General features: G+C 42.5%; 1 protein-coding gene across 1 annotated transcript; it reads left to right on the forward strand.

Annotated features, from left to right (window-relative positions):
• The first annotated feature begins 5,129 nt into the window (after positions 1-5,129).
• LOC126902014 (uncharacterized) lies at positions 5,130-8,021 on the forward strand. Its single transcript, XM_050679037.1, has 6 exons — positions 5,130-5,154; positions 5,269-5,697; positions 6,900-7,337; positions 7,411-7,727; positions 7,789-7,921; positions 7,981-8,021. The coding sequence occupies exons 1-6, from the start codon at positions 5,130-5,132 to the stop codon at positions 8,019-8,021; spliced, it is 1,383 nt and encodes a 460-aa protein (XP_050534994.1).
• The last annotated feature ends 6,416 nt before the right edge of the window (positions 8,022-14,437 follow it).

The following is a 14,437-nucleotide window of genomic DNA, read 5'->3' on the forward strand; positions in this document are numbered from 1 at the left end:
AAGCGGACGCCGGACGCTCGCTGGCGGACGCTGTGGCGCCCTTGCCACCCAGCGTCACAGTCCTTCCCCTTCCACCATCTCCTCTACCGGGAAATGCTCCAGCCCCCGCAACGGCCACCTCATGGACGGAGGTGGTGAAGCGTAAAGGGGCCAGAAAGGTGGAGCGGGCAGCTCCCAAGGTGGAGGTCCCCAGCGGTCCCAGGCCGATTCCGCCGCCACCGTCGAGAGGCCCGACTAGCCGCCCAGCTTCGGGCCAAAGTCCCGAAGAAGGAGGCGGTTGTGATTGGTCCGTTGAAAGAGGGTCAACCGTACGCCGCGGTCATAAAGACTGCGATGGCTGCCGTTGACCTCAAGGCCCTCGGGGTCCAACTGGCGGGCACCAGGCGGACCCGTACGGGGGCCGTACTCTTGGAGGTTCGGGGCTCGGGCGCCCAGGCTGACTGCCTAGCTGAAAGCCTGAAGTGCGCCCTGAAGGAGCATGACGTGCGCGTCCATCGTCCGGTGACGACGGTGCCCGTCATGCTCCTTGACGTGGAGGAATGGACGGAGGGGGGCGACGTGCAGAGCGCACTGCTAGACGCCCTCCGCCGTCCGGAGGACAAATCGCCGCCGGAAATCGGACCCGTTGTGGTCCGAGAGAACTCCGGCGGCAAAGGACGCTACGCCCGGGCGGAGGTGCCGGCAAGGCTGGCCCCTCGCCTTGCAGGTCTCGCCCGTATCCGCGTGGGATGGGTCACCTGTAGGCTGAGGATCCTTGGCGACAAGGGTCTGAGGTGCTACAGGTGCCTGGAGCACGGGCACGTGGCACAGACCTGCAAGGGATCGGACAGATCCAAGGGGTGCTTCTCCTGTAAAAAGGAGGGGCACCAGGCCAAGGACTGTCCGGGGGTGGGGCCGGCTTCAAAGGCCGCGAAGTCAAAGGGGGGGCCTGGAAAGAAGGCTCCCCCTGTGAAGAAGAAAGGGGGAAAGGCGCTCACTCCCCGGTCTGGGGGTCGGCGGACACGAATCAGCGTGGCGAAGAACTGTTGGACCTGATGTCAGCCCTCGGGCTGGTGTCGGCCAACAGGGGATCCACCCCGACGTTCGAGGGTCACTCCTCGAGCTCGGTGGTGGACGTCACGCTGGTGTCCCCGTCGCTGCACCCGCACGTGATTGGCTGGTCGGTTCTCCCGTACAGGGAAAACCTCAGCGACCACCGGTACATCGTGTACGAGTGCGGTGATGGCAGCCGTCCCCCTCAAGCCGTGCCCCGCGTGCCGTCTCNTGCCCCGCGTGCCGTCGCGCGGTGGGCGAGTGGGCTGGCGAGTCGGACCTACCACGGACGTCGACGCTTTTGAGACGGGCTTATTGCTCGCTCAATGGTCGGCGCCCGCGGTACCGGACCGGCGTGTCTCCGCGAGAGAAGCGGCGGAAGAGTTGGGATCGTAGCCCACCTGGCCTCAGTGGGAGGACTGGCCAAGGGCCAGTTCGGTTTTAGGAGAGGGAGGTCGACGGACGACGCGGACTCCCTCTTTAGAGACCTGGCCCTCAGGGCCGAGAACGAACCGGGCTTCGGGGTGGCGGTGAGCCTGGACATCCGGAACGCGTTCAACTCCGTGCGATGGTCACACATCCTCGGAGCGCTGGACGCGTTTCGGGTGCCTCCGTACCTCGGGCGGATGATCCGGTCGTACTTCGGCGACCGGGTCATCACATACGAGAGCGCCGCGGGCCCGAGAACCAGACCTGTGACGGGAGGCGTCCCGCAAGGGTCGGTTCTCGGGCCTCTGCTGTGGAACATCGCGTACAACGCGGTGTTCCGCGTTCCGCTACCACCGGGCGTGCGCATCGTCTGCTATGCGGACGACACGCTGGTGGTGGCGGAAGGCGCCTCGTCCGAGGAAGCTGGATCCCGGGCGAACTGCGCTCTTAGCGCAGTCACCGCCTGGATCCAGCAGGAGGGGAGCGGACTGAGCCTCGCCCTGGACAAGACCGAAGCGGTCCTGTTCACGGGCAGGTACAAGTTCGCCCCTCCGCGGCTCACCGTGCTGGGGGTGGACGTCCCGCTCAGGGATTCCATGACGTATCTGGGCCTGGTCTTCGACAAACGTCTGATGTTCGGGCCGCACATCACTCGTGCGGCCCAACGGGCCCAGAAAGTCATGGACAGCCTGGCGGGGCTCATGCCCAATCTGGGAGGACCGAGGGAAATGCGGCGCAGACTGCTCGTCAGCGTCGTTCACTCGGTCCTCCTGTACGGGTCCCCGGTCTGGGCGGATACCCTCGAGTATTCGGCCAGGAACCGCGAAGCCCTGCTTCGGGTGCAGAGGCGGGCGGCGATCCGGACCGTGTCGGCTTACCGAACGGTCTCCGGAGTGGCGGCGGGAATACTGTCGTCACTGCCGCCCGCCGACCTGCTAGCCGCGGAACGGGCCGCCGGACATGAGCTCCGCCGAGAGCGCGACCGACCCCTCGAACCCGAGGACCGGTTGGCGCTCCGGCGGACCACCATGCTCCGGTGGCGGGCTCGCCTCTCGGAGGAAACGACGAGAGGCGAGTGGACCAGGTCCCTCATAGGACCCGACCGCCTGGAGAGGTGGGTGGCCCGGACACATGGTGAGATGTCTTACCGTTTCACGCAAGTGTGGTCCGGCCACGGCTGCTTCAACGAATACCTTCACGGTATTCGGAGGGCAGCCGCGCCGACATGCGACTACTGCCAGGATCGCCCGGGAGAGGCAGACAACGCTCTGCACACCCTCTTCCGGTGCGAGGCGTGGGCCCAGGAACGGGACTCGCTGGAGTCCCGTCTGGGGTCCACGATCCGCGTCGGGTCCTTGGTGGACCTGATGTTGGGAAGCCGGGAGGCGTGGAGNAGAAGCCGGGAGGCGTGGGAGGCTCGTCCAGGCGTTCGCGGAATCCGTCCTGAAAAGGAAGGAGGAAGCCGAACGCCTGAGGCAGCGGCAGCCGCGCCGCCCGGTACAGGAGGACCTAAGGCGCTGGTTTAGGCCGGCGCCTTAGGTATAAGTGTGCTTATATGTTTATATGTTTGTGAGTTATTTATGCCCCCTTCGCAAAGTCCTGCCCCCACCTCCACGTGGTGCAACCCGGGCAACGGATCCCGACTTTTGGGATCCGGCTAACGGGGGAGGCCACACCACGTTGTGAATCAGCTCTTGATTAATTTCGGGCTGATTCACAACGTGGTGGTGTGAGTTTTAGAGACGGCGTGGGCCGCCCTGAGGCAATACCTAACGGTAGTTCCGGGGCGGTCCGCATGTAAGCCGGTCGTGTTAAAAAAAAAAATAAAAATAAAAAAAGGGGTAAGGAGGAGGCGTCGTCTTATCATAGATAGGGTAAGGGTTATGTTATATACTATCAAATGAAAAACAAAATTATGTCCTGACATCTTATCTTCTATGTGCAAATGGCTGTCGAAAATTAAAAAAAGCCAGCACAGTGGGGTGCCGCCACAGTGAGGTCGTGGCATAGTTGGGTCCAGTATAGATAATATCTGACAGTGATTAAAATCACTATCATAAGAAACGCTTCGATGCAAATCTGTAGATAGTGTTTCATTCTAAAAAATGATGGATAATTACAAGCAACATCAACATCTATTTCCTTGTTTATACCCAGATTAGTAATTCTTTTAATTATATATTATATTATTTTTGTATTGAATTTGTTTTCAATGTATTATTGATATTGATTTTTAATATGTTAAAAGTAATAATATTTAACCTTCTTTATTTCGTCCTTTAAAGTGAATGTTTTAAAAAAAAAAAAAAATGAATTTATTACCATAACTTTTAGCTCAACTTTCCATGGTAGGGGTAAGGAAGGAGTGGATTTATGAGGGTGGGGGTAAGGAGGAGGCGTGGTCTTATCGTTGATTGGGTAAGGGAGGCGTGGTCTTATCATAGCGAAGGAAAAGGGAGGTTTGGTCTTATGATGGTGGGGGTAAGGAGGATGCGTGATACCACGATGGTGGAGGTAATAGGTGACTTAGGTAGGGATGTTAAGATCAATCAAAATGGCGGTTTAAAGTACGCATGCGCACTAAAACTTCATGTCTGTGGTGGGAGAGGTAGCCATTCGGGAATGGTTGTCTCCTCCTACGATGTCATCTACTGGAGGGTAAGGTAAACCTTATGTGAACTGATAACGTTCACTGATAAACATACACATTACATTGAAATAAGTACGTCAAATAATGGCCGCCGTTGCCACTTTAACATATTTACTTAATATTAACGCTACCTCTCTGTCAACAATTCATATATAAGAAAGGGGTAATGAAACATAACATAAACTAACCTATAATGAGTGGGAATGAATCCAACTTAAACAATGTTTTCTATGAATGTTATCATTGTCTACCAGACGCTTAGGTAAGCATATTTCCGACATCAGTACTGTATTATAACGCCCTTAGGCGTCAGCATTTTATGAGAACAAAGACAACGTCTGTCGTTATGACATAATAATTTCTAAGAATGTTATCATCGGTTACTAGTCGCTTAGGTAAGCATATTTTAAACATCAAAGATGTCGCCGTACAGTAATAATCACTGTTGTATGCATTTATTTGTTACATAGTATTTTATCGTTGGTAACCAGACGCTTAGGTAAGCATATTCCAGACATCAAATTTATTACTATATTATAACGCTCATAGGCGTCAGCATTTTATGAGAACAAAGACAACGTCTGTCGTTATGACATAATAATTTCTAAGAATGTTATCATTGGTTACCAGGCGCTTAGGTCAGCATATTTCAAACACCAAAGAGATCGTAATTTTCGTATGAATCTTATCATCGTCTACCAGACGCTTAGGTAAGCATATTTCAAACACCAAAGAGATCGTAATTTTCGTATGAATCTTATCATCGTCTACCAGACGCTTAGGTAAGCATATTTCCAAAGATGTTACAATATATTAATGGTCACTGCCGTATGCATTTTATGAGAAAAATGGCAACGTTGTCTTTTTTCACGCCTACGCATTTTGTTATTTTACTATAATACCGGTTAAACGCTCCATATCCTATCACATACGAGTTTAATTGATGTTAACGCACAGTTGATTATTTGAAAACTATAAATTTGTTATTTCAATATTTTACACGCGCAAATAAAAAATCATGAACCAGCAAACGTCTTCAACAGGTATGTAGATTTTTTAACATTTTAATATCTCTTTAATTTTACTACACCTACAATCTTTATTTTTTTTTTTTTTCCATTAAATAAATAAATAATTTATTTCATTTTTGATTAAAGCTACCTCGTTTACATCTGCTTCATCACGTCAGGCGGCTAAGCGTAGTAGAGCCAACAACAGCGCGGTTAGGTCGAAAAGGTTACGTAAGCAATTGACGGATACTCGTGATTACACCGAGATCGATTCCGCATTGGAGCGGGGAGCCGTTTGGTTTTACCGGAAGAACGTGGAAAATTTCACGAGCTATCGAGATTTTCTGCGCGCCGTTAAAGCAGAGCTGGTGGCCAGACTCGCTGAAATCGTAGGTAACCGTCCGATCAAGTATAATCTCAAATTGGAGGCCTCATACCATATACCGCGATCAGAAGCACCGTCCGAAGACCGTGTCTTCAAGACATGGGCTAGGGCATTGCTATCCGATACGGATATCGGGTGTGCGGTTGATGAAGATTTTGAGGTTATGTTTGCCGAGGAAGACGCGTACTCGGGTAGGGGTAGCGGATTCACGCTAACGCATATAGACGGCCTTATGCTCAGCGTATACAAGTATACGCCCCTCGCCGGCTCATCATATATTCCTGTCCCACCAGAGATTAATCAAAGAAAAGCAATCATCAACCCACAGAATATCGATCAGTCTTGTTTCAAGTGGTCCATTTTGGCAAGACATGTTAGCAGGATTAATAAATCTCGCGTCGAACGAAATTATTTTAACGAGAAACACAGGTATGATTTCACGGGATTGACGTTCCCCACACCTGTGTCCCAAATTAAAATATTTGAGCGATGAAACCGTAACGTGTCTGTCAACGTGTACGGCTTGGAACGAGACGACGTTAAGATGAAGTGGTTGGTGTATCCGTAAAGAGTTGCCGACCAAGAGCAACAGAATCATTTTGACCTGTTGTACATCGGTGACTCTGACAAGTATCATTACGCGTACATTTCAGATTTTTCGAGGCTCGTGCGCAGCCAAAAAACTAATCACAAATGCCGCATATACACTTGCAAACGTTGCTTCACTAGCTTTGATGATATGCCTAAAAAGCATATTCTTCGAGATCAACAAGCGTTGGAGCAACACAAGTTGATATGCGGCTATTTCTATATTGATATATTATCTGATTTCTATATTGTTGCGTAAAACCAACGTTCCCATCCGAATGTCTGTCGATGATGTGCGCAGGCACGGGGAGAAAGTGTTATGCGACTTGTGCCGCACGGCATTCAAGGATTCCAACCCCAAAGTCGCAGACCACTGTCATTTATCGGGCCGATTCAGACAGACGTTGTGCAATGCATGTAACCTGAAAGTAAAGACAGTCAACTTTGTGCCGTGCTTCTTGCACAATCTTTCAGGTTACGACGCGCATTTCATCGTCACTGAATTGGGGTACGACGACCAAAGGATTTCGGTTATACCGAATTCTGAGGAGAAGTATATTTCGGTCACGAAACACGTGACCAATAACTTCTCCATACGGTTCGTTGATACCTTCCGGTTCATGGCCTCCTCCCTGTCCACCTTGGCCGGTAACCTAATGACGCCCGACTTCGTTAAATTCCGGGAGACGGCCAAGGTGTTCCACACGGAAGACATGCCGTTGGTGACGCGTAAGGGCGTATATCCCTACGAGTACACTGATAGTTTATATGATAAATAAATTAAGTATAAGATTTAAATTGGAAGAAACGGAACTACCACCTCAGGACGCTTTCTATAGTCAGTTGAGTGAGTCTAATATTGATGACGATGACTATAGACATGCCACGGAGGTGTGGAACTGTTTCGACTGCTCAACCCTCGGTGAAAACAGTGACCTATATCTTAAGATCGACGTGTTGTTGTTGGCTGATGTGTTTGAGAACTTCCGCGACATCTGTATTTCAACATACAATTTGGACCCGGCGCACTATTACACCGCGCCTGGTTTTAGCTTCGATTGTATGTTGAAATACACCAGGATGAAGCTGGAGCTCTTGAACGACTACGACATGCTACTGATGGTGGAACAGGGCATTCGTGGTGGGCTAGTGCAGGCCGTCAAGCACTATGCAAAGGCCAACAATTCTAAGACACCCGATTACGATCCGTCAAAACCAGAATCATGGATCGTGTACCAAGACTGTAAGTAATCTATACGTGCATATATAAACGCGCAATATTTGAGCGGTGGTTTAAAAACATTAAATGTTTACAGGCAATAACCTTTACGGCTGGGCTATGAGTCAGCCCATGCTGTACAGTGGCTTCCGGTGGTATAAAGGAGCAGACTCTCTGGCTGACCTCCAATCGTTGTCGGACACTGGTAATACGGGGCGTATATATGAAGTGGATGTATCGTATCCACAAGAGCTGCATGACGAGCACAACGACTTGCCGTTCTTGCCTGTCAACGATGTACCGCCGGGTTCCAAAGAGACCAAACTCATGGCCACTTTGAAACCCAAACAGCGGTACGTCGTACATTACGTTAATCTTAAACAGGCGATCGCACACGGACTGCAAGTCGATAAAGTATGTATAGTTAACCTATAAACTATAAGCGATGATACTAATATAAATATTTGTACTGCAGGTGCACCGCGTTTTAGAGTTTCAACAAAGTGCTTGGTTGAAACCATACATTGAGTTGAACACTGAAATGCGGAAAAAGGCGGCAAATGCTTTTGAAATTGCATTTTTCAAACTAATGAACAATGCCGTCTTTGGTAAGTNGTTTTTCAAACTAATTTTAAACAATTTTTTTTTTTTATAAATTATATACAAGTTTTAAATACTTGTCGTTTTACGACGGATAGCTACTACTAACAACTACTGTTGATATTTTTTGGTTGTTTGTACTTGATGGTATGATTGTTTCCGACTGTATATCATCGGCCAGCGACCCAAAAAATATCGAGCATACGTTTTCTCCGTTAGAAGACTGAAAAAATGATATATATTTATTAAATACGGTCTACTCAGTTAGAAAAAAAAAAATGTAATTTACCATTTCTTTAGTATATTCTTCCAGCATCGTCCACCGTTGTTTCAACTACTGGCTTGCAAATTGTTTTATTTGGCTTATGTAGCTCAGATCACTATTGGGTAAACTATTTCTAATCGTATAATCCGAAACCGCATTGATCAACATACATTTGTTTTCCACATTTACTTCATACTGAGATTTCATATATTGAGCCATCTGTTCCAACTGTTGTAGAACCAATGGTTGAATTACAGTCATCTTTTGATTGATAGTCTCAAAGATACAACATTCCAAAGCGCTGAGTTTTAAAATGTCTGATTGGGTGAGTAACACTAGGCATTCATCTTGTGCTTGCGATTCAAAGACTATCGAAGACTCTCCTTGACACGTAGTCTTTGAGAGTGTAACGTATTCATCCTTGGGTAAATTAATCCTTTGTCTTGATACCGGGTCGAGAATTAGGGACAGAATATTACCCATCAACGTATAAATCCGTTGTAGGAAATCTATCGTTATAAGTATGTAACGGGTTGACGATAGTAAACGAATAGTTACGTTAAATCGATCTTTTGGATCCAATCCTATCTGAACGAATTTACGAGGATTGANACCTACCTGAATGAAATTACGAGGATTGAAATTCAAAACGTAATCAGTGCAATCGATTAATTCACTGTGAGGTTCGGGTTTAACAAATGTTTATTTGTTATAGAATTTAGCAATTGTAGCGAGAGAGCCAGCCATTCTTAAAGCATAAAAATATCGACTTAACACATTACCAACAAGTTAAAGCAATGTCTGTTTATATAGAAAATCTTATAACGATTATAGCGCTATGTATACACCACAGTGAAATTATTAAGTAACTTAAACCAATAGCAATAATTAGTCTAATTTTCGCCGATAGATATGGTACAAACAGCTATAAACAAAAGCAGACGAGGTTCAAACAGGATGAATAGGGATTTGAAAGCGTTCAGCCAGGTTTGAACATGTACAGACTTGTTTAATCGAGATTATAAGAATCCAGGATACACTGTTCGGTAAACCAGCACAGTGTCCCTACTACTTTTATAAACAGCCTACTACATACCATACATAGTACAACGTGCATCAAATACCATAGCTTATACTAAAATTGTTATTTAATGTGTAAATCTCTTCTTTGTACTGCTTAGTCCTACAGACTTATATTTAATATTCATTATGCACAAATACATATAGTGTAGATAAATACGACAATAAAATAAAAATAGTATATTTTATTGAATTTTAAATCTTACAAGTTTATAATTATAAGTTTTTTTTATTTTATATAAATAAGTTTAAAAAACAAGGCAAAATATTAACAAATTACTGAAAATCAAACAAATATGCATTTCCACTTTTGCCTCTATATAATAAATGTAATTTGTTGTCATCATTGTTGATATTGTAAGCTTCGATTTCTTCATTAGTTAATTTCAATCTCGGGATAAACACATTCATATTGTTGAATAGACAACCAACAACGACAACCCCATTTCGTGTGCTTGTATTTTTCATAGATATGATTTTGTATGGCGTGTGTTCCTCCAAATCACTTAATTTTGAATATCTTTTTAATGCACTCTGATCGTTCAACTGTTTCTTTAATTGCTCCATTCTAAAATAAAAAATTAATAAATANATTTAAATTTACTCTGATCGTTCAACTGTTTCTTTAACTGCTCCATTCTAAAATAAAAAATTAATAAATATTTAACAACTCTAAACATAACTAGTAACCAAAGTCAGAAGTAAACAGTTTAAATGAAAAATATATATAAATGTATTACTTACTTTATTTTATATCAAAAAATAGAAATTTTTCAGGACAACTAATAGAAATATTCAGACAAATGGTTTTCGGTATAATCGCTTAAGAAAAGATAATGAGTGAATGAGTCTGAAATTAATGTGACGTTCTTTTATACTGGACAAAGATCTTGTTTAGACAAGTTTGGTTGGTTTAAACAGGTACTACACAAACGATGTCGGAAATATGCTTACCTAAGCGTCTGGCATCCGATGATAATATTCATACGACAATAACCATTACTGTACGGTGACTTCTTTGATGTTTAAATAAGCTGACCTAAGCGTCTGGTAGACGGTAATAAAATTCTGAGAAATTATAATACCATAACGACAAACGTTGCCATTGTTCTCATAAAACGCGTAGGCGTGAAAAAAGACAACGTTGCCATTTTTCTTATAAAATGCATACGGCAGTGACCATTAATATATTGTAACATCTTTGGAAATATGCTTACCTAAGCGACTAGTAACCGAGGATAACATTCTTAGAAATTATTATGTCATAACGACAGACGTTGTCTTTGTTCTCATAAAATGCTGACGCCTAAGGGCGTTATAATACAGTACTGATGTCGGAAATATGCTTACCTAAGCGTCTGGTAGACAATGATAACATTCATAGAAAACATTGTTTAAGTTGGATTCATTCCCACTCATTATAGGTTAGTTTATGTTATGTTTCATTACCCCTTTCTTATATATGAATTGTTGACAGAGAGGTAGCGTTAATATTAAGTAAATATGTTAAAGTGGCAACGGCGGCCATTATTTGACGTACTTATTTCAATGTAATGTGTATGTTTATCAGTGAACGTTATCAGTTCACATAAGGTTTACCTTACCCTCCAGTAGATGACATCGTAGGAGGAGACAACCATTCCCGAATGGCTACCTCTCCCACCACAGACATGAAGTTTTAGTGCGCATGCGTACTTTAAACCGCCATTTTGATTGATCTTAACATCCCTACCTAAGTCACCTATTACCTCCACCATCGTGGTATCACGCATCCTCCTTACCCCCACCATCATAAGACCAAACCTCCCTTTTCCTTCGCTATGATAAGACCACGCCTCCCTTACCCAATCAACGATAAGACCACGCCTCCTCCTTACCCCCACCCTCATAAATCCACTCCTTCCTTACCCCTACCATGGAAAGTTGAGCTAAAAGTTATGGTAATAAATTCATTTTTTTTTTTTTTTTAAACATTCACTTTAAAGGACGAAATAAAAAAGGTTAAATATTATTACTTTTAACATATTAAAAATCAATATCAATAATAAATTGAAAACAATTCAATACAAAAATAATGTACAAAACTGTGGCGGCACCCCACTGTGCTGGCTTTTTTTAATTTTCGACAGCCATTTGCACATAGAAGATAAGATGTCAGGACATAATTTTGTTTTTCATTTGATAGTATATAACATTACCTTTGATTTGATATATGTTTATAGGACGCAGTATTTCCGGAACATTTTCAAAAGTTCAGTTGAAAAAGATCTAAGTTTTTTCAATTTTTAAGGTCATGTCTTCGACGATATATGATTTGTGATCTTTTGACTTATCGTTGAATGAAATCAGTCAAGTGATAACTAAAAAAAAGTGGCAACAGACACAAAAAAAAACACATCATAGTAAAAATTAATAGCTTCTCAGCTTTGCATTGAAGCTAAAACTAATTCAATTTGTCCTAACTGTATTAAAATAAACTTTTTAGTATAACATATGTTAGACAAGTATAGATGATGTCTAACAGATTAAAATCACTATCGTAAAATATGTGCAAGTATTAATGATAATATTAAGTACATAATATTTCATTTTTTGAATTATTTTAAAAGCAACATTAACTCTTATTTCCTTAATTACAAGTTTAATAATTTATTAGTATTATACATGAATAAACCATACTATTAAAATTAAATATAATATGAAATTGATATTCAATATTATAAATTTTATATCTAACTAACTAATATAAAAATGTAAAACAAAATAAATTAAATTGTATAAAATACAAAGTTACTCGCATCAAACATCTTGTCCCGTAACTCGATGTTGCTTCGTCAAAACGTCCATTCCCCTTAAACTTTTTAGGTTTCCCTTTTATATTCTTTTTCTCACCATTATTTATTTCCTTAACCTGCATTTCTCTTTTATTTTACATTATTATATTGCTTGAGAATTCAAAAATTGCGTACTACTGTTGTAAATTTTGTATTATACTAATACTGACGTTATTCAATACTTCCTCAGCTATTTAATACATCTCTTAAGTTATATAATGTTCTTCTCACTTTCTAAATTGAGGATTAACCATAGCAAGACAATACGATACTGCGAAATTCAGTATTCTTTCTTCAGCCTCATTCTATCATTAAAACCATAACCTCTATGTACTCTTTTTTTATCCTGTCTTCTCATTGACTACATTTCCATTCATATCTCAGCCTATCACCGCATCCTCATTGGCAGGTTCTTCTTGCATCATCTCATTAATTTCTCTCCAAAAAACTTCCTTGCATATTTCATCACATCCTACTTGTGGTGTATTGGCACTTATTACATTCAACACTTTTTCCTTGAAAATTAATTTTACGACTATACTTCTGTCAGTTTTCCTAACTACTTCTACTACTTTACTTTTCATCTCTTCATCCATTATTATCCCAACAGCATTCTTTGTATTAGACTTACCTGAGTATATTATTTTAAAAACCTCATCTTATTTCTCTTGCTTTCTCTCCTCTCCATTTCGTTTCCTGCACACAACAAATGTTAACTTCTATCTTTCTCCCTTATACTCGAGTCCAGACTAGATTTAAGTGGTGATGGCTCTACATCGTTGACACTACAAGTGTTGAGTAGTCTGGTCGTGTGGCAGGTTCTTTGACAATAGGAAGAAGACTCAACGTATCATTTGCGGCAGGTCGTCGTTTATTGGTCTTTGCACCGTGGTTTATGGCACGCAATGTAGGTCAGTCAAATTCTCATAGCATGGCAACGGTTAATAAAGGTGGCACGATTCGCAGGGCATCGTGCATCACGAAGCGACGAGCAGCTATGTTAACATCCACCCTAAGCCATTTTAGATACAATAATTTAATAAACAAACATTATTGTACTATAAATTAAAATAAAACGCAAATATAGTAGATAGTTACTCGTCAACCGCCACAGCGTACGCACGTGTGTTATCTCCATTTATTCATGCTCTGTGTTCCTTTACGTATTCAACAATTATTACCTCTTATCGCTATTTTTATATCAATTTCATACCATGGGTTTATGTGATATTTGTGCCGTAAGTATTAAACGCGGTCAAAACGACTCAATTACATGTTTCTCTTGTTTGAAATTGTACCATCTTACTTGTGTTTCGTTAAAACAAGATGATCTCGACTATTTAAATAGTTTGAACAAATCATGGTCTTGTGTTAACTGTGCAAAAAAATCTAAAAATGTTATTTCCGTCGGCAACTCTACTAAACATCTCTCTTCTCTCTCTACTAATGAACCTGACTTAAAATTAATTATCAGTCATCTCGATAACCTACGCGCGGAGCAAACCAAACTTATTGATCTGATCAATGAGCAAAATGAGAAACTTAACTCTTTTGACAAAAAATTCCAAGATATCTTCTCTCAATTATCAAGTGTTAAAAATGAAAACAGTGTGCTGCGTAATGATTTGACTGCTATCAAAAATCGTGTCGATCTATTGGAATCAGCTGTTCCAAAGTCTAATGCTAATCACGACATGTTTTTTGAGTTTATTGACCGTCAAAATCGTTCTAAAAATATTATCGTTTTTAACGTGCACGAACAATCTAGCCAGAACAATACCTCAGATACTGATTCAATAACACACATTTTCAATAAACTCGGAACTGATATAAAACCCATAAAAATTAGCCGCTTAGGTAAACCTAACAATAAGCCTCGTCCATTGAAAGTTGAACTGCAAGCGGCCACAGAGGTATTTAAAATTCTCGGTCTATCACGCATCCTGAAATCCGATCAAAATCTTAAAGATATTAGAATTACGAGTGATAAATCACCGTATCAGCGAGAACTCCTTCGCGATCTACGCAACCAGTTGAGAGAGCGAATATCAAAAGGCGAGCCAAATCTGACAATTAAATACTACAAGGGTCAACCGACCATTATCTCCTCTGCGGTTCAAAAAAACTAGTCACTAATTCAAGCCTACTACTCTACTATCAAAATATTAGGAGCATAGTTTCTAAAATTAACTATTTAATCCCCTCACTCAATACCTCTCTATTTGATCTTATTGCTTTTACTGAAACATGGCTTTCACCTGATATATGTAACACTGAATTACACTTTGTTAATTACATAATTTTCCGTTGTGATAGATCGCCTCTAAATAGTGATCGTTCTCATG

Source organism: Daktulosphaira vitifoliae, unplaced genomic scaffold, assembly GCF_025091365.1.
Source record: "Daktulosphaira vitifoliae isolate Bord-2020 unplaced genomic scaffold, ASM2509136v1 Scaffold_3, whole genome shotgun sequence".
In the NCBI taxonomy this organism is placed as follows: domain Eukaryota; kingdom Metazoa; phylum Arthropoda; class Insecta; order Hemiptera; family Phylloxeridae; genus Daktulosphaira; species Daktulosphaira vitifoliae.

Coding starts and splice junctions, on each gene's coding strand:
- LOC126902014 (XM_050679037.1), top strand. CDS start 5,130: ATGAACCAGCAAACGTCTTCAACAG. Junction 5,698..6,899: donor CGAGGAAGACGCGTACTCGG/GTAGGGGTAGCG, acceptor TTAAATTGGAAG/AAACGGAACTACCACCTCAG. Junction 7,728..7,788: donor ACGGACTGCAAGTCGATAAA/GTATGTATAGTT, acceptor TTTGTACTGCAG/GTGCACCGCGTTTTAGAGTT.